The sequence below is a fragment of the Phascolarctos cinereus genome, unplaced genomic scaffold (assembly GCF_003287225.1).
Source record: "Phascolarctos cinereus isolate Bilbo 61053 unplaced genomic scaffold, phaCin_HiC Scaffold_1;HRSCAF=81, whole genome shotgun sequence".
Classification (NCBI taxonomy): domain Eukaryota; kingdom Metazoa; phylum Chordata; class Mammalia; order Diprotodontia; family Phascolarctidae; genus Phascolarctos; species Phascolarctos cinereus.
In genome coordinates this window covers 175,515,221-175,536,649 of record NW_027555514.1, presented here as the reverse complement: position 1 = coordinate 175,536,649, position 21,429 = coordinate 175,515,221, and the positions used below count along the sequence as shown (strand labels likewise).

Here is a 21,429-nt window from a genome sequence, read left to right as displayed (position 1 = left end):
AATTGATCAAATATGGTACTGAGCTGAAGGTATGACCTTAAAGTTTTTAAGAACAAACATGTCTTATTTGATTGGGAGTTTAGCATTTATCTTCATTGTGATGATATTTACATTGTGCCCTAAGAAAGAAGGCAACATAAGTCCTCAATAAAGACCCATGTAAGAAGTATGACTATAAAACAGACTAGTTCAACAAATAACCCACAGAATTCAGCTTCAATACTTTGAAGTCACAGCATATATGTAATATATTTTTTTTAAAAAAAAAGATCTTTTCCTTTGGCCCTCTGGTGTCCACACAGAGTATATAGGATTACACAAATTCTTAGGATAGCATTGCATGTATCTATGATAAATCACCATCAGGAATTACATAATAAAAGGTGACATTTCTTGAATGCTAGAGAATAAGATGGACAGTCAAACTATTGATAAGTTGTTTTTTTTAATCAAGCCATTAATTTGGATATGTGTATTTTATAATTTTTGGACGTATTTTTCTGTTTAGAATACTTATAATTTAATGGTACATATACTTAGACATATATGCTTCCTAATGGCAATTGTTGGGCAATTTATAGTTTGAAAGAGCAGATATATTCACACTGGCATGTGTATTGAACATTTACCAAAGCTTAGTAGCATTAAGTTTTGTAATACTATGCTGCTATACAAGGTCAAAAAAGGAATGTGGATTCTGGTATAAAATTAACCAATATTTTAAGCCTCTTTGCAATAACTTGCTAACAATCAATATAAAGTGGATTCTGACAACCAATCCCATTTTAAACAACCCATTTCTCATTTTGGCTATCTCATTCTTTCCCTTTAAAACTGTCTCATATTTGTTGATGACATGGATTAACAAAAGCATATTTTGTTCTAACATTTTATCCATTAAAAAATTTGACCTGGTTATTTTAATTTTTGTCATCTAAATTTCTATTTGTTGAGAGTTTTACTTGAAGAATTTGATCATTTCAGTGAGTGTGGTCCTATGATCTCTCTTCAATGTCAGTATTCCTTCTAATGATGCATATCTCTCTTAATCCATAATGAATGTCACTACTCCCAGGAAAACAACAGGAACAGGCTTGCTGGGTAAACACTAGGGACCCCTTTTCATGAGAGGTTTTATGCCACTCAGAGCAGCAATGTCCATGCAAGAGATATTGGCCATGGATGGAAAGGACTGTTCGTACTTTGGGTAATATTTTTTGGGCTAGAAATCGGGTTCCTTTCTATGCAGTTATCCCTTCCATATCACAGGGAGTGCAGCACTCCCACAATCTAGAAAATCCATGTAAAAATTTTGGCCCTCCCTTTGTACCAGAGAAGAAGTCTGAATTGTTATGGTATTAAAAGATAGAATACATTGATATTATATAATACTATATATATTATGCATTTCTGATTTTCTAAACTTTTCTATGTCATATGCTGGCCTTTCACATGTCATCTGTGACTTCTACAAAACTCTCAAAAAAATTCCTGTTTAATTTCTTTCACTGACCCAGCCACGATGGAGAAGGGGTAACTGTATTTGCAAAGTGGAGAACAGCCAGTAAGCTATGATTATTTAAGAAGTAGAGTGTGGTAAGCTAGCATGTTGTGGATTTTGTTGAAATCCATCACTGGTTATAAATTTTGACCCTAACAAACTGGCAATTTGTGTATGAAGGGATGTGTATGTTTGTATGTATAGGAAGAAGATGACTATTTTACCTTGCTTTATAGGGTATATTCCTAGGGAAATATTAAACTTAAATACTGTTATGATCCCATTTTCATACATATCTGAACACCAAATTCTGAAGATTATAATAAATGTGGAAAATACTACATTTATATATGTGGTCTCTTTATAATAACAAAACAAGGACAAATCGACATGGACTCAATTATATCATTTAAAAGATGCAGCTATTACCTGAATTATTCAGATAACTGAGGGAGAAGCTGAAAAGAGAAAGAAATGGAATCTAGATATCCAGACTGGTTTCCTATACAGTTCCAATTTACCAGGGTTTCACATCATCTAAGTACTTGGCAAAAAAGGGTAACCCATAATTTGAGGGGAAAAAAAGTGATTACAGACATAGCATTTTTAAAAAAAATCACAACAGTAAGCTATGGCATTTTGGATTGTTATTACGGAATACAGTATTATTTTACTCACACACAACTTCTTCTCCCCACCCACCCACCCCATATAACCCAAAGGCCAAAAAGAAAAAACCCCAGATAATCCTTGTAAAAACTACCATTCCAAATACCAGTTTTAAGTCACATGGATTTCTATATAGTCAGCGTTACTGGCCAATCACCACTAAAATTTCCTCTTCCCATTTCCCAAATTTCCTTTATTGTTCCTCATCCTAAATCAACATGGTCTTCATTGAATGGCACCATCTGAACTTGAACTATGCCAAGTGCTGCTTTGTTTCTTTCCCAAGAACCTACTTCCAGAGTTTTACTGGCCAAAAATCCATAGCAAACTACAAAATATTTTGCAGAAGGAATGATCTCCTGGTAAGCCTCCAAGACAATGCTTAAACCGTAGCATTTTGTTTCTTTTTTCTTAAGTGATCTATGCAAATCCATAAATAAGTCTGAGTGTTTTCCCTTCTACATATTCACACACAAACCCTAAAAACATTGCATTAGCCCATTCACTTCCTTTGCCTTAGTCCTTAGGAAGTGGGTTGGAATGAGAGGTCTTCACATGGTTCTAGCTGCATTTTTAACACTCCAATTTTATGAAGATACCAAAGCTGAAGGAATTCCTCTGGCATAGCATGGAAGCCTGAATAAGGGAGCTCATTGTCATAGTAGTGATGACTAATAGAGTGCTCACGCAGATCCATTGAGAAAGGCCAGAAGCCATAGATGGTCACTTTGTCACACAAGCCCAGGGCAGCACTGACAAGAAAAAGACCTGTAGATAAGCGCTTAGCATGAATTCCTCTACTTTTCCAGAATTTGCCAATGCTACGAAGAAAGTTGGGATTGGCAAAAAGCACTGTTTGGTTGGCACCCACATCTGCCAATGTATAATAAACCCGGAGAGATGGCTCTGTCCCTGTTTTCATAGAAAAAGCAGGCATGTAAATGTAGCTGTGGTTATACACTTTCATGTCATCAACAAATGTCTTTCGAGACCAAAGCAAGTTCTGGAATCTGTTTTCAAAAAAGAAAGAAAGAAAGAAAAGAATCAATTGTAGCAATGAGAGAAACAAACACAACAACATCCAAATAAATTCATTTATCTTGTGGTGGTTCCAGTGATTGAATTAATAATTAATTTTAAAATAAATCAGTAATTTATGGTAAAATAACCTTCTCATGTAAAGTCCTCTTTGAACTTGTGGAAGTAGCTTTCATGGCACTGCTAGGGTTTAGGGGTATAGAGACCTTAAAAGACAGGGCAGAGTTGTCTGGAAAGAATTCATAGACTCAAGCAATCTTCCAGTCAGGTGGCAAAAAGTTTATTGCAATGATAATATGATGGGCAAAGCTCCCTAGGGAACTTGCCACCTAACAGGAATGATGCTAAAGCTTATATAGGAAAAGTAGTGAATTATGTGGCAAGTATGCTAATTACGTGGTAACATACAACCTTGAGCACGGGCGTCATTCACTACTGGAAACAGGAGAGAGGTAGGGTTCCATAAGGGGTGTGTTTTTGGTCTGTTATGTCTGCAACAAGATAGGTTTGGGTGTTGATATCTTAGACTGACCTCTGGACTTTTCACAGTAACTGTGGGAATCAGTACATGATAGTTCTGCTGGTACAAGATAGTCCTGTTCATATAAGCGAAATCCTACAGCTTGTTCTTGTAACAGGGAGAGTTAGTTTGCCTCACTGGGCCCACTCATGAGTTATCGCTAGGCATAGTGTCCTTGGGCTGGGGAGAAAACTGTCAGGGGCAGTGTTTTGAGGCTAGGGAGAAATATGATCTTGGAAGTGGAGTCCAAGTGCAAGCACCCAAGCACCCTATCAGGATTATCTTCAAGTTCATATCCAACTTTTTATATCGACTTACTTTAATATATAATTTTCTCTGAGCACAAAAATAGTAAGATCCTATTTTCTTTCAAAAAGAATTTTCATGAATTCATTTTTATTCAAAATTATTGGGAAATAGAGTACCCTTTTTAAATAAACACAATCAGTTTTCAAGCTGCAGTGATATATGCTTGTTAGACACTGTTTTACTCTTCTTATTTTCAGGGGATAAATTCTGGAGAGCCCAGAGAACTACATGCATACTATAATGTACCAATAATGATGACTTATACACAAAAGAAAAATTTTTTCCAACACAAAATGCCTCAAACAGCTGCCTACGTTTCTCTCCTGAGTAATAATAATTCATATCTATGGCACTTAGAGTACTCCAAAGTACTTTCCTCCCAATGACTCTTCAAGGTAAGCAGAATAAGTGTTATTATTTCCTTTTTATTCATGAGAGAACTGGATGAAAAGTGGCTTAGCTTAACTGACATTTGGTGACTCATCTGGGGTCATACAGCAAGTAAGTAAGGCATCTAGGATTTGAAATCAGAACTCTTGAGCCCAAAACCAGCCCTCCTCCAGCCTTTTATAACAATGCCTGTACTTCCAATTGTCTCCATTCAAAGAGAGCTGCTAATTTCCTGTTTCATGAAGAGAATATGCCTTGACTAGGGGTATCTGTAGCCAAGTGTAGCAGAAGCTTAGATGAGGATAGGGTAGTTTTTGGGAAACAGGGGGTAGTACCACCTAGGAAGAATTGGACAGGCTGAACCATGAATTTTTGAAACTGCAAATTATAAATCCACAAGATCCAAGGATTTCTGGTTGGATATCACTGTTAGCTTGCCAAGAAACTCACAGAGTCAGCAGGCATGGATGAGTTGAGATCTGCATAATTGGAGGGAATATACAAATCAATGAGGTCATTTATCTGGTTGAGTATTTGAATATAACAGTCAGTAACTAAAAATCTAAAGCCACATTTATTATGACTGCTAAGGAAAGCATAAAACCCACATACCATCCAAACACACTCCTCTCAAGTTTTGTTCATGCTGCCATGTTCTCAATTCTTAGAATATCCCTGATAGGCATGAGTGATATATGAATTTGCAAACACCATTACTATGCCCTTAGAAGAAGGCAGAAGAGCAGGTTCAATCAGACTTCAAGGACCAGACATACCTGGTTCTCAAATTCATAAATTCTTGTTATTCAACTTCAAGAGGGCTCTTGCCACAGCTACTGTAAATTCCCCTACAGTAGCTATTCCAGAGCCTCTAATCCAAAGTCTTATGTTTTGTATCTCATACAAACACACACTGTGTATAACCTTGCTTCTTCATTTATAAAATGATCAAGACCATTCACCCTAAACTGGTTACAGAATTCATGGGAAGAGCCAAAAGTGTCTTCAAATTTGAAGCAAAAAAAAAAAAACTGGCAAGGCCAAGGATATACTGAATGTAGAATCTTCTATTGATAAGGAAAAACTATGCAATGTAACCAGTAGCCCAGAACTGAAGCTCAGGATTTACATGAACCAGGTTTATTTTGGGGACTTTCTCAAGAGTTATATGTTTGGCTTGTGCCCAAGCTTTTTCCTAGGAAATGTCAAAATTTGACTTGTGTCTAGCTCTCCCCCCAAAAAGCAAAGGGGCCTTTGGTTCCCATGAAAGCATTCCAATTAACAGAATATTGAATATAGGATAGGATTTTCATAACCTGATTTTTAAAAAAGCATTAAAAGACTTGTATCTGACCTCATAAATTATCAGTATAATACTTTTCCCTTTCTGGTAAGCCTCTGCATTTCCCAAAGATATTCTAAACTTCTAGTACTACCTTAGGTGGGCCTCCAAAAAGGAAAAGCATTCAAGACTGCTAGAATATCAAGTAATCCTCCCTCTGGTTAGTCCCATATCTTCTAGGACCTATATAATTCTCCAGCGTGTACTAGTGGGGCAGCTATATGATGAAGTAGATAGACTCTCTCCTAGAGTCATAAAGATTTGAGTATAAACCCAGCCTCAGACAGTAATTAACTGTGACTTTAGGCAAGTCACTTAACCTCTATCTGCCTCAGTTTCCTCATCTATGAAATAGGAATAATAATAGCTTCTATATCCTGGGGTTGTTTTGATGATAAAATGAGGTAATATTTGCAAATCACTTTGCAAGTCTTAAAGTGCTATATAAATGTTATTATAATTACAGTTATTATTATACTACCACACTGAATGAACCAGTACTCAGAATCAATAGTCAACTTTCTACTCCCAAATATATATAATACATAACTCATAGTACTAGTGAAAGCCAAGGTCCTGCTTTTCTTCTCTACATCATGGCTTAAGCCCTTGCTGTTTGCCAGATTTGACTCTGGCTCTTCCTGGTCCAAGAACACCTCCATGTGGACTTATAATGAACCCCAGAACTCCTCTATTAGTCAAGGAGGTCTGCCATTGGCACTCCACTCTTTCTGGCTCAAAATCCAGTAGCTCCTGAACTGGCCCAGGAATTTCTCACCTCTTCCTCTATTCACTGACACCTCTGGGGTCTCAGGTTTCTCTGGAGGCTCTGGGGAGATGTTCCAATCTTCCTTTAAGGAAACGAGTCTGAATATCATGTGTAGCCCCTCTCTTCTCTTGATTTCTCTTCCTCTCTCTCTCTCATCTTTTGGTGTTCAAGTATAGCCTTTTTGAAAGGCTAAACTCAAGAACGTAGCTCAAATGAAATGAACTGGCTGTGAATCAGTGATCATTCATCAATAATCATCACTTTGTACCCAGGATAAAAGAGAAGGAAAGGAATTCACACCCTTTTAAGGAGAAAACAGTTCCCCACCCCTGTTCTAGTAACCAACAAAAACATCAATCAATGAGACAATGAGGACTTCTTATTTTTTTTAAAGAGGAATCATCAGTGCCCAAAATCATAGAGACCAATGAACACTTTCCAAAGATATATGCATGGGCATACCTGCTACACAAACAGTTTCCTCAAAGTGGAACAGGGTACCTTAGGAGATAGTGGTTTCCCCTTCATTTGCTACTTCTAGTGTCTAGCAAGAGAACAGACAAAGATTTGAGATGTAAAAGAAATTGTTAGTGATTCAAAGGGGCTTTGAATGTGTGAGGATAGCCAGAGATTGAATTGGAGGAGGATATGTTTGAGGAAACTTCAGAGAATGTAAGGAAAAAGAGAACAACTTGATTTGGAAGAGAACTGGCCAGAACTCAGCAAGTACTTAATAAATGTTTGTTGATTGATTGCTGGATCTGAAAGAGAAAAAGGATGGGGAGAAAAGACCTGAAGAGAAGGACTCAAGTAGGAGGAAAAGGAGAAAGTAAGGTAAAGCAGGCCAGCTAAGTGGCACAGTGGATAGAGAGCCAGGCCTGGAGTCAGAAAGACTCTGTCTTCCTGAGCTCAAATATGGCTTCAGACACTTCCTAGCTGTGTGACCCTGGGTAAGTCACTTAACTCTGCTTGTCTCAGTTTCCTCACTTGTCAAATGAGTTGGAGAAGGTAATGGCAAACCTCTCTAGTATCTTTGCCAAGAAAACCCCAAATGTTGACCTAGCAACAGCCTTTCTAGGGCTATATCCCAAATAGATCATACAAATGGGAAAAGGACCCACATGTACAAAAACATTTATAGCAGCTCTTTTAGTGGTGGCAAAGAATTGGAAATTGAGAGGATGCCCATCAACTGGGGAATGGCTGAGCAAGTTGTGGTATATGAGTATAGTGGAATACTATTGTGTTATAAGAAATGATGAACAGGCAGACTTCAGAAAAACCTGGAAAGACTTGTATGGTCTGATGCTGAGTGAAGTGAGCAGAACCAGGACAATGTTGTACACAGTAACAGACTTAACCCTTCTCAGCAATACAAGGATCGAAGACATCTCCAAAGGCATCATAATAGAAAATTCTATCCACATCCAAAGAAAGAACTCTGGAGTTTGAATGCAGATCGAAGCATACTGTTTGCTATTTTTTTTCTTCTTTTTGTGTTTTGTTTCCTCTTTCTAAGGGTTCCTCCTATTGGTTCTAATTCTTACTTACATCACTAATGTGAAAATATGTTTAATAGGAATGTATATGTATAGCCTACATCAGATTGCGTGCCATCTTGGGGAGGGAGGTAGGGAGGGAGGAGGAGAAAAATTTTAAACTCAAAAGCTTATGGAAGTGATTGTTGATAAATCAAAATAAATTAATAAAAAAGATTAAAAAAAAACCCGAGTTGGGACATGACTGAAACAAACGACTCAACAATAACAGGGTAAAGTAAAGTAAGTAAGAAAAGGTAAACAAAATGGTAAGTAAAACAAATTGGAAAGTCAAACAAATGCCAACTGGATAAAGGAAAGGAAGTTGTAAAGCTGAAGGAGAGAAGATTATTCAAAGGGGGAGGAAGGCCATAAGCAGGAATGTGCTAGCTTCCATCAGCTAGGGAGAATCAATTGTTAAATTTTCTGTAGGAGTAGTTAGACCTTGGAAATCAGAAAATGATATAAACTGGACATTGGTTTATTGTTTTGTTGATTATCTCCAGGGGTGGGGAACCTGTGGCCTCGAGACTACGTGTGGCCCTCTAGGTCCTCAAGTGACCTCAAGGTCCTCAAGGACCCTTCGTTTGAATCCAAACTTCACCGAACAAACCCCCTTAATAAAAGGATTTATTCTGTAAAACTTGGACTCAGTCAAAAGGCCGCATCCAAGGTTTAGAAGGCCACATGTGGCCTCGAGGCCTTGCTCTAGGCTTTTGAAATGCAATTGAGAAAATGTTAATAATGCAAATTAAACTTAAACATGTGTCCTTTTTTTTGATAGCTGGATGCTAAATATTTATCAGTTCACCTCTTAGCATCTTAATGAGATGGCTAGAAGGTAAGTTATAAAAACCAACAACTAGTCTGAAAAACAAACTTGATGACCTCAGTAAGAACTGGGAAAAATCTGCAATTACTTGTATCAAGGGTCAATTATTAGCACAACAAACATTTATCCAGGGCCTACTGTGCAGTGCTTACACCCACCTTCATTGCATAGGGGCAATGTGGATGCTGGACTTGCAGTCAGCAAGAACTGAGTTCAAAGCCAGCCTTACTAGCTGTGTGACCTCAGGCAAGTCACTTAACCTCTTTTTGCCTCATTTTCCTCATCTATAAAATGAGGATAATAATAGCAACTCTCTCCCAGTGTTTTTGTGAGGCTCAGATGAGATAATAATTGTAAAGTGCTTAGCACAATGCCTGGCACATAGTACACACTATAGAAATGTTAGCTATTATTATGAGCTATTGTTAATCAAGTGACTGCTATCTATGATCAAAGTGAAGATTAGCGTCTTAGGAGGTAAAGTGAAGGGACTTCAGGAATACCTCTCCATACTCTAGGTTACCAGGGAAATAACGTGGACCTAACCAGAAGTGGGTCTGCAATCTATAAAAAGGTAAAATAACAAAAATAACAAAAGATCTGAACTGGCAATGGGGAAACTTGAATTATTTCAGGAAGTTGGAGAATAGAGCATCAAAAAAAAAAGAGAGAGAAGAAGGAGGAGCAAGGGAAGAAAAACCACTTTCTAGTCTGGTGCTAAAAACAAATTTATAAACTTTGTGAAGAAGTGGAAGCTGTACTATCTCTCCTCTGAGGAATGTTAAGATATTTAGAAGCTGTCAGTTGATTTCGTCCCAGAAGAATCAGAGGGACAAGAGAATGCCAGTGGTGACTGGTGACACTCTACTGAGAGATGTGAGGCAGGTATCTGTTAGCCTGATCATAACAGAAAGTTGTTGTCTTTCTAGGGCATAGATCCAAGATGTAACTGGGATGCCCCCCTCCCCTCCCCCCCCAAAGACTTGTCAAAATAGATGACTTTCACACTTCAGGAGATTCACATGGTCATAAATGAAACTGACAGAAGGAACACAGAAAGCATTGCTGAGTGTTGGGCAGGAAACAGAACACCACAGGAACATTTGGGCAAGGAGTATTGGAGAGAAAAAATTAAGGTGGTTTTGTCATTGGCATATGTTGCATGCTGAAAGAGAAAAGAGATGAGACATTTGGGAAATAGGTTACAAGTCTGACAATCAGTCCACAAGGATCTATGAAATACCTACTACGTGCCAGGTGCTGCACTTAAGTATTGGGGATACAAGGCACTCCCTGCTCTTGAGGGGCTTACCATCTAACAGGGGAAACAACAAGAAAAACAACCACATACAAACAAGTTACAATACAATGAATTGGAGATAGTAAACAGAGGGAAGGCACTAGCATTAAGGTGGATCAGGAAAGGCTAATTAAATATGATGAGATTTCACCTGGAACTTGAAGGAAGACAGGAAAGCTAAGAGGTGGCAATGAGGAGACAGAGTATTCTAGGGATGGAGGATGGAGGATTGGAGGCCAGCCAGCAAAAATGCCTGGAGTTGGGAGACAGGGTGTCTTGTTTGGGGGTTAGCAAGGAAACCAGTATCACCAGATCACAGAGGATGTGTAGGGATGTAAGGTGTAAGAGGCCAGGTTGTGAAGACCAAACAGAGGATTTTATTTTTGATCCTAGAGCTGATAGGGAGTCACTGTGGTTCATTGAGTAGGGGGTGACAGAGTTAGGGAGATTAATTTGAACTGGCAATGGGGAAACTTGAATTAATTCAGGAAAAAAAGGAGGAGGAGGAGGAGGAGGAGGAGGAGGAGGAGGAGGAGGAGCATGTGAAGCATGGACTGGAGTGGGAAGTTGTTGTTTGTTCTTCATTCTCAAAGAGGACCATGACATCAGGGAGGTGATGCCATGACATGCAAGTGAATTGGATTTAAGTGAGGGAGGGCTGTGCAAAGTTACCAGCCTCACTTTCTCCTCTAGAGCTATCTGAGTCCAGTAGCGATATATAGATAAGAACAAGTGGAAATGGCCCTGGGGACAGTGGGAGACCTTTGCCTTTTTTAAGCTAAGGTCTTTAACAGGTCTCAGTTTGACTGAGGCAACACCTATTCAGTGATTAAGGTTAGGTAAGAAATGAGGCAGAGAATGACCTCTTTTACCTAGGTTAAAAAAAAAATAACCAATCTGGGAGGGGAAGACCCTCAGAGTTTCTACCAAAACAGAAACAATTGCTATTTACACTCACTCTGAGCTAATCTGGGCCCAAAAAATAACCAAATGTGGGAAGGAAAGGGAAGGGAAGGGAAGGGAAGGGAAGGGAAGGGAAGGGAAGGGAAGGGAAGGGAAGGGAAGGGAAGGGAAGGGAAGGGAAGGGAAGGGAAGGGAAGGGAAGGGAAGGGAGGGGAGGGGGGGGAGGGGAGGGAGGGGAGGGAGGGAGGGGAGGGAGGGGAGGGGAGGGGGGGGAGGGGAGGGGAGGGGAGGGAGGGAGGGGAAGGGGAGGGGAGGGAAGGGAAGGGAGGGGAGGGGAGGAGGGAAGGGAGGGGAAGGGAAGGGAAGGGAAGGGAAGGGAAGGGGAGGGAAGGGAGGGAAGGGAAGGGGAGAAGGAGGAAGGGAAGGGAAGGGAAGGGAGGGGAGGGGAGGGGAAGGGAGGGGAAGGGGAGGGGAGGGAGGGGAAGGGGAAGGGGAGGGAGGGGGGGGAAGGGAGGGGAGGGGAGGGGAGAAGGGAGGGGAGGGAGGGAAGGGAAGGAGAGGGAAGGGGAGGGGAGGGAGGGAAGGGAGGGAAGGGAGGAGAGGGAAGGGAAGGGAAGGGAAGGGGAAGGGAGGGAAGGGAAGGGAAGGGAGGGGAAGGAAGGGGGGGAAGGGAAGGAGGAAGAGAAGGGGAGGGAAGGGAAGGGGAGGGAGGGGGAGGGAAGGGAGGGGGAGGGAAGGGAGGGGAAGGGGAGGGGAGGGGAGGGCAGGGGAGGGCAAGGGAGATATGAGTCAAGGAGACCAACCAGCAGGCTACTGGATTAGTGGAGGTGTGAAGTGATGAGGGCCTGCACCAGGACTAGTTGTATCAAAGGAAAAATGGGGGCATATAAGAAGGAAAGGGAAGGAGTAAGAAAAGAGCATTTATATATCAGCTACTACACGCCAAGCACTGTGCTAAGTACTTTCATCCTCACAACAACCCAGTAAAGTAGGTGCTATTATCCCCATTTTACAGTATTCTCTATACCCTGACAGTGATCTCATTGATTCTCATGAATTAAATTATCATCTTTATGCATATGTCTCCCAGATATGTATATCCAGCCCTGGTCTCTCTTCTACTCTCTAGTCCCATATCCCCAGCTGCTTATTGGACATTTTGAACTTCTTAGAAAGTAAAGTGAAGGGACTTCAGGAACACCTCTCCACACTCTAGGTTATAATGTGAACCTAACCAAAATGGGTCTGATATGTAAAAAGGTAAGACAACAAAAACAACAAAAGATCTGAAATGGCAATGTGGAAACTTGAATTTTAGGAGGTTGGAGAATAGAACATCAAAAGAACAAAGAGGAGGAAGAGAAGGAAGAAGGGAAGAAAGACCACTCTATAGTCTGGAGCTGAAAACAAATTTACAAACTTCCTAAAGAGGAGGAAGCTGGATTATCTGTCGTCTGAGGAATGCAAAGATATTTCCACAGAAGCTGTGGAAATGAATGACCAATCTTGTTAATTTCTCCACACTGTCTCTCACATCTATTCCCTGATTTCCATTCACACTGAAACCATCCTAGTTCAGGCCTTTACCACCTCTTGCTTGGACTATTTGGACAACCTCCTAATTGATCTCTCATCTCTCTAATCCATCTTCTACATATCTGCCAAGCTGATATTCCCAAATCACATGGCTGACCATGGAAGTCCTCTGTTCAAGAAACCAAGGGCTCTCTATTGCTTCTGATAAAATACAAACTCCCCTGTTTGCATTTAAAGCCCTTCACAATTTGACTCTTAACTTCTTTTTCTAGGCTGATTGAACTCCCTTTCACTCTATAGTCTAACTAAGCTTGGCTAATTGTTACCCACACACAAATTCTATCTCTTGTTTCTGAGGTTTTACACAGGCCTAGAATATACTGTCCCTGGAATAGATATTTGTTGATTGATTGGAATGAATTCTCTTCTCCACTTTGCCTCTTAGAATCCCATGCTCCTTTCAAAGTCAAGCCAAGTACCACTTCCTACATGAGGCCTTTCCTGTTACTCCCATTTGCTAGTACTCTCCGAAAGTGGATTGTATGTCCTTTTGGTATCAACTTCTTTCTGTACAAGTTTCCACCAATAGAATGTAAGCTACTGGAGAGAAGGAACTATTTGGGGCTTTTCTGTCTCTACCTATCCCTAGAATGAGCACAGTCTTTGACATGAAGTAGGTACTTAATAAATGTTTACTGAACCAATGAATGAAAATTACAAATCTGCATATAAAAGAGGAAAATTAGCATGCAAATATCTCCAATCTAGTGTGGCCACACTCTCCAAAGAGTTTTCCATTATATATGTGATTTTGATAATTGATCTTTTTGATAAAGCAGGTTTTTTTGTAAGGCAGCTAGGTGGTGCAGTGGCTAGAGTGCCAGGCCTAGAGTCAGGAAGACTCATCTTTCTGAGTTCAAATCTGGACTCAGATACTTACTAGCTGCTCAACCATGGGCAAGTCACTTAACCCTTGAACCTCAGTTTCCTCATCTGTCAAATGATCTGGAGAAGGAAATGGCAAACTACTCTACTATCTTTGCCACAAAAACTCTAAATTGGATCATGAAGGATATGACTGAAAATGTCTGTGACCTTTGGAGAATATGACCTATTTTTACTTGTAAACAGGATTGTGTGAAGCTCTCTCAGAATGGGGAAGTACGTTAATGAATCAATAAAGCTCTGCCAACTGAGTGATGGTGATACCCTAATTATATGGGATTTAGTGGTTGGGGAGAAGGGACAGTCAAATGGAGTAGGAAATTCACTAAAGGTAGGAGCCTTATTTACTTAAAAAATTACACGTTCTCTTGATTGCTTGTGCCCTAGTGTGTTATAGAATATAAAGCAATCTCCTCTTTCCTTGTGAATAAACCTTTGGGCAAAATTCTTCAGGATCCAAGTGGGTGTAGCCAAAGGGAAAATAAGGAAGCAAAAAAGTGGATGCCAGGAGTTGTGGGCATATGGAAAATATCAGTAAGGTTTGGGGGACAAGACTAGTAATCCTGAAAAGTATGTTGGTTAGATTGCTGGGTGAACATCTGAGATATTTAGATTTTAGATCCTAGTATAATTTCCTCTTTGGGAAGTTCTAGTGAAAGCCCATGTTCCCCAGAATGTGAGTAGCATAATCCCAGCCCGAGATATTACTGAAATCTCTATTTGCTGATCTTTGTTGCTAAGGTAATGGTGCTCCATTGCTGATCATTTTAATTCATTTGGAATTAAATTATTGGACTTACTGGACTTCCTAGGGACTCCATAAAATGCCTTCTGGACTGACTACTAATTTCACAGAGTTGCCTAAGTTCCAGAGCATCTCTGATGTTAACATCAAAGGCTTCTTTTTCTGCTTTTTGAACATGGTCTGCAGATGCCCTTATTCTACTCTAAGTTGCCATTCTTAACCCACTCTCTCTTCTTCTCTTTCTAGGCCCTCAGGCTTTTTTATCATGCCCCCTTAGAATGCTCCAGGTGCTCTTCTGTCTCCTCTCTGAATCCCTTATCACTTTCCTAACTATATCTATAGTCACTTTCCTAGCTAGAAGTTTTTATATTATTCCTCATCTGTGCAGATTATTGATCCACTAATCACCAATGTGAGAAATTCATGAAGAATTTATGTTGGACCATAAGGGTGTCTCCAAATCAAAATGCATTACCCCTTTAGGTTTAAGAACATCAGCTAGAGGTTTCAAAGGAAAAGAAATATTCCAGATAGAAATAGAAAAATAAATTAGATAACCTCTGAAGATACTGTACAGAGCTATGATAGCGGTATCAACAGCATATTATATAGAAGAAGTAGCTAGGTCTGCAGGGGATGGAGCACTTGACTTGAAGACAGAAAGAACTGAGTTCAATTCTTCCTTAGATAGTTCCTAGTTGTATGACCCTAGGTGAGACATTTAACTGCTCTCAGCCTCAGTGTCCTCATCTGTGAAATGAGGGTAATAAAACCACCTACCTTACACAATTGTCATGAGGATTAAGGAAGAAAAGAGATGTAAGATGTTTTGCAAACCTTAAAGTGATTTGTAATCATTAGCTGTTTTTAACACAGAATCATAGAATTCAATTGGTCCAACCCCTCATTTTAGGTGTGAAATAAATGAGGCTCCAAAAAGTAAAGTGGCCACATAGCTAATTAGTGGCAGAACTGGGTTAGAACTCAAGCATCCACTCCCAGTCTAGTACTTTTCCAATAGCTCTTTGTGATGTGCCAATAATACAAATCCTATTTTGTTATTTTGTTTAGTCTCTCGTGTTAATTATGCCCCGTAAAAGGCATCTTACCTCATCCTCTCAAATGGCCTTTCTCCTCGTCAAATCATTACTAAAAGATGGCAGAGGCAGAGGCGGAGACATTCAAAAATATGTTTAATTAAAGATTTCCCCCTTTTTTTCCAAGAACAATATTTCCACAAAACAAGCCTTTTTTCTCACTGTGCTTTGCTTAAAATTTATGTTTTCTGTCATGGTTCTCATATTTCCACATTTTTTACCAGCCACTTCCTGACCAAATGTATTTCCACATATTATCTTTTGCCTTCCGGTACTACTCAGACATTTTGCCAATTTCAGTGTTGCTCACTATTTTTTTCTTTCTTTCTTTACCCAGTTTGTTTATCTAGAAGTTGCTTCCTCCCTCCCTTCCTCCCCATATTCTCTCTCTGTCTCTGTCTGTCTGTCTCTCTTTCATTGTTTAATACTACTTTCCTCTCTCTCACATACTTCAGCATCTCCCACAGGAAAACATGATTAACTTTTTTTATTCTAAGACAAAGCATAGGAGTCCATAAAAACAAACTTGGCTATGGAGTACTTTGAATTACCATGTCTGTGCTTATGGAACTTCAAAACATCTATCAATTCCATTAAAAATCCTCACAAATTACGAGGTTTGCACAAAGAACAAACCACCCAAATGATTCGTTGAATTGATGAGCTGTTTTGATATTGTATAGAAACAGCCTATAACTTTCCACCCTATAAGGAGTTTATAGCTTGAAGTTTTTCTTCCCTTTCTAAATACAACCTTAATTGCAAATAATGGCAATCCCTTTTCCTTCATTTTAATAATGGCACTGCCCAACTTCACTCTATTTTTCAAATGAGAAAGAAAAAAATTATTATTCAGTCAATATGAGTTTTGTCTGACTCTTTGTGACTCCATTTGGGGTTTTCAATGCAAGGATACTGGAGTGGTTTACCATTTCCTTCTCCAGCTCATTTTACAGAATACTGAGGCAAACAAGGTTAAGTGACTTACGCAGGGTCACATAACTAGGAAGTATCTGGGGCTACATTTGAACTCAGGAACATGAATCTTTCTGACTTCACTCCAGGCCTGGTACTCTTATCTACTTTATCCACTGAGCCATCTAGCCACAGGATATTAGCCTCTTGCTTACCCATTTTAGCAGGCTATTCATAATTGTTCATTAGTGATTTATTTATTTTTTTAAAGTTACATCATTTCTCAGGAAGAATAGAGAAAACCCTCCCCTCCTCACCAACTCCTGAATGAACCTTTCCTTGTGAAAAATAAACAAAACCTGGCATAGTAATGACATCTGGCTATAGGACGATAGCTCTACAGCTGGAAGGGACCTTAGAGGCAATCTGTCCAACACTCTTACTTTACAGATAAGGACACTGAGGCCTTGGGGAAGTTGTGTGACTTGCCCAAGGTCATACAGTTGGCATCAGAGGCCGAACTTCAACCAAGATCTCCTGACTCTACTGAAGTAATGTAATTAGAGCTGTCAGTGGTGTGTAGGATGGACTGAAGAGGGAAAATACTAGAGTCTGGAATAGCTGCTAAGAAGCTGTTATAGTAGTTCAAATAAGGAATGTGAGGTTGAGCCAGTAGGATTATACAGGACACCTTCTACTGTGCTTCCTTGTGTCTCTGCTATGAAAGGGGTGGCATGTTTGATCATCTGTTATCTGGTTTCTCATTTACTCATTTACTCTGGTTTCTCATTTACTCAGAGTTAGGAAGGTAATATTTTAACAGAATTTATCTGCCACATGAAGAGGCTTGGACTTAATTCAGTGGGCAATGGGGAGGCATTGGAGGGTTTTAAATAGTGAAGTAATGTAATTAGAGCTGTCAGTGGTGTGTAGGATGGACTGAAGAGGGAAAATACTAGGCTCTGGAATAGCTGCTAAGAAGCTGTTATAGTAGTTCAAATAAGGAATGTGAGGTTGAGCCAGTAGGATTATAGAGAAAGGGGATAGATTCAATAATGATTCCAAAGGTAGAACTGACAGTTCTTGGAAGGAAGTATTTTCTTTGTTTTTGGGTTGTTAGCTTCTAACAGTTGTCTTTGTATTCCATGGTAATTAACTGGGTACCAGATACATAGCAAACACTTGATAAATATTTCTTAGTTTGATTCTTGACCAAGGCCCTAATTACCTCTTTCTTTGACCACCACAAAAATAATCTATTATTCATCTTTTTGCCTTTATTCTCTTCCTCCTCCAAGTAAATCTTCTTTACTTATAGATCTTGTCCTTCAAACATCTGTTAACTACCTACTGTGTGCAGACAGAGGTGTGGTGGGAAATGTTTAATAATCTGCTTTCCATACTTCCTGGGCCAAAGATCATTCTCTTTGGCACAGAAAGAAAAAGAAAATAAGAATGGAATAGTTCTATTTTCTATCTGTTGCCACTCCTTACCATTCAGTCCACATCAATTAATGGATTCTCATTGAAGTCTTATTTTTCCCCTTATTTTAATAAAACTTTGTTTTGTAATACTGCGACTGATGTCTTGAAAGGGGTCAGTCTCCATAATCATGAGAGAGACCACGAATACCCTAGCGGGTAGGGTGGGGCCAAGGAAGAATGATGAGAAAAAAGAATGTGAAAACTCCCCCAAAGTCCACTGTGGCCTTTGGGTTAATGGAAGTTTCCCACCCAAGGGTTACAATAGGTCATTTTTTCTTTACCCTCTTTGTCTCATTTCTCCAACCCCGAGTAGACTGCAAAATCATTGATGCAATGGCTATGTAAAAACAGGACTAAGAGTTAATTATATCAGTAACTGAAAGCAGAACATCTATTTTCATTCCATCTTGTGATTCAAGTGCTGCTGGATTACATCAGCATTTGGGAGAAATTCATTTACCTGAATGTGCCTACCCTAAGATTTCGAACAGACAACCGTCTGGTTCTATCCTTCTCTGTGCTGAGTCATATTGCCTCCTTCTGCTGAGAAGCAATGAGCCATTCAAGGGCTCTTAAGAATGAAAAATTCAGATCAGGAGAGAAGTTTTGGTTAGAAACAGAGACATATAGCAGTATGTTCCAGACTTGTCCAGTCTGTGATGAAATAAGAGTATCCAAACATTGTCTAATAACCTCCCCTACCTTCCAACCACATATGATGTGTGTATAATATACACATAAACATATTAAGATACAATTGTGAAGAAATCAGTTTGTTTAATTAAGAAGGGTAGCATCTCTGGACTTGAGATCATAAGGTGTAGGGAACTCCTCAGTGAGAAAACTTTCTTCCAGCTCAGATTAGCAATTATTCTTAGAGTTCCTGGGAACCTTCAGAGATTAAATGGCTTATCAAGAGTCACATAGTGGGGTGGCTAGGTAGTACAATGGATAAAAATATCTCATTATTTTGAAATGCTAAGAGAAATATCTCCATAGCCCCTCATGATTAAAGTACAGGGGCTCAACAAGGAGTATTTTTCTAGATCATAAGCTCAAAGAAGAGGTTTTCTCTAGTTTCCATAAACCCAAAGAAAGAGGCTCTTTTCAAAGGCAGGAGCCACAGGGTGGGAGGAAGCTTTATGGAGATGGGAAGTTTTGCTTCATACCCAGGGCTGCTTCAGGCTTGTTGTTCCAGGCTGACACAACAGATATTTTGCTCAGAAACCCAAGCAGCAAACCAGAAGCCCCAGAGACTTTGTGGCAATGGGTAGCCATATGAAGTGGTAACAGGGTATTCATGTGAAATCATCAATGGATTTTAGATGGACTAAAATAAGCAACTGAGCACAGCCCACGTGGCAGAGAATTAATCACATGTAAGAAAAGAATAAACTTCTTATACTTCTAAGACAGAAGCTCCTCAAGTGCAGAAACTATTTCAGCCTCAAAGCATTAGGTCAGGAAGAAAAGTACCTAGATACTCCTCGATCATGACTTCCAGACTCTCTTTGGAACTATTACTCAGAAAATGTATCTTCCTTTGCAATTTAGTCCATCCATCTTTATTGTCATTTAGTACAACTTTCCTCAATCACCTCTCAACTTCTAGCACATTCTCCCTCCTTCCTCAAGTTTAGAACCTGACTCACAATCTCCTACTCCCCATCCCAAACCTTATTCATACATAGGAACTTAATATACATGTTGATGTCCCTTCAAATACCTTGACCTCTCAGTTCATCAACTTCCTACAAACCTATGACCTCATTTATATTCTACTTCAAATGTCACACACTTGAGCTCACCGTCAATGATGATAAACAGGGAAAGTCTGATCTTCCCTGGTGGAGAGAATTTTCTAAACCATGCCCATCCCTAACCTCATTAAACAAATAACAGTTGATGTTTTACAGGCCACTTATCAGGTTTACCAAGCACTTTACATATATTATCACATTGGATCCTTTGTTTGTACATTTGTTTTCATCATGTCCGACTCTTCTGTGATCCCATTTGGGGTCTTCTTGGCCAAAATACTGGACTGCTTGCCATTTCCTTCTTCAGCTCATTTTATAGATGAAGAACTGAGGCAAACAAGGTTAAGTGACTTGCCCAGGGTCACACAGCTCATAAACGTCTAAGGTCAGAACTCAGATTTTCCTGACTCCAGGCCTGGCACTCTAAACACTGTACCATGTAGTTGCCACCTCCACATGCAAACACATATATGATAGCTTCTGGAGCATAGTAAATATAAATGTCTATATTGATATTTAATGGTTCAAATGTTTTTCTGTTGGTGGAAAATGAAGAATGAATAATAAAATGTAGAAGAGACTACCTTAACTAGTTCCTATCTAGAAACTCAGAAAATCTTTAGGAAGGTGCTAGGATTCTTAAAGGTCACTTAAAGGTATAGAGACAACAGGTGCTTAAAGAATATGGGGAGGGGCAGCTAGGTGGCTCAGTGAATAGAGCTCTGGCCTTTGAGTCAGGAGGACCTGAGTTCAAATCCAGCCTCAGACAGTTAACACTTATTAGCTGTGTGACCCTGGGCAAGTCACTTAACCCCAATTGCCTCACCAAAAAAAAAAATATATATATATATATATGTATATTATATATATATATATAAATATATATATACATATATACATATATATATGTATGTATGTATATGAGGGCTGAAACAGAAGCAGAGAAACATGGTAAACTATCTGGGAAAAGGTACTAGATAGAGACTTTATTACTAGGGACAAAGATTCCATCTGTCTGGGGAATTAGAAGAATTGAGTTGAAGGATAAAGAAAAATAAAGGAAATACATTACTTTGGGGAATGGTCTTAAAATATGTAAAGATGACCTTGATCCTCATCCTGAGGCATTGGGGATGGACTGGAGGGTGAGTGGTACTAGAGTTGGAGAATCTGATAATGAGGAATTTGTAATAACTCAGGAGATAGTTCAAGACTAGCCTAAAGCTATGACTGTAAGTATTTTATTTTGGGGTGCTGTTATATTAGGTAATTCCAAGTATCAGTTGGAAATAGGTCACATTGTGAGTTATGTTCTAGAGAAAGCATTTTTTATATTAACTTAGGGTGTCCTATTTTCTGTTCCCTGATGACTCATCACCCTTAAGTATTAATCCTGTGGCTCATTGTGTTATTATTTAATTTTCATTAAGTTTCTGCTCCTGCTCCCTTTCACTGACATGTTCATCTTCTTTTGCTACCAAGGTCTTTGAAATGCTGTACTACAAAGTCATAAGTCACTCTTCTTGCCTTTCTAGGAGTTTCATCCAATTATCTCTAAGTCAGTAAATCACACGCCTTCTCTGAGAATATAAACTCAGCTTTGACCTGATATATTATTCTTTTCTCTCCCACTGAGAGGTAGATAGGGTGAGCTGTATCAGCAATAACTCTTTATATGTCCTATCTCTTGAACTGCTTTCCAAGAAATCAGTTCACTATTTCCAGAGGGAAGATTTTGTGTTGCTGAAAAAGCTCATAAAGTCACCCTGTTTATATAGATAGATAGATAGACAGAGAGAGAGAGAGAGAGAGAGAGAGAGAGAGAGAGAGAGAGA

At 39.4% G+C, this 21,429-nt stretch overlaps 1 protein-coding gene across 2 annotated transcripts in view; it reads right to left on the bottom strand.

Annotated features, from left to right (window-relative positions):
* Positions 1-2,216: 2,216 nt before the first annotated feature.
* Positions 2,217-21,429, bottom strand: part of ST8SIA1 (ST8 alpha-N-acetyl-neuraminide alpha-2,8-sialyltransferase 1) — a 116,848-nt gene continuing 97,635 nt past the window's right edge. For both annotated transcript variants that reach the window (XM_020994277.2, XM_078155181.1), the window contains one exon: positions 2,217-3,180. In XM_020994277.2, the coding sequence (XP_020849936.1) occupies positions 2,694-3,180 (487 nt within the window). In that variant the 3' untranslated portion in view covers positions 2,217-2,693. The remainder of the gene's footprint in view (positions 3,181-21,429) is intronic.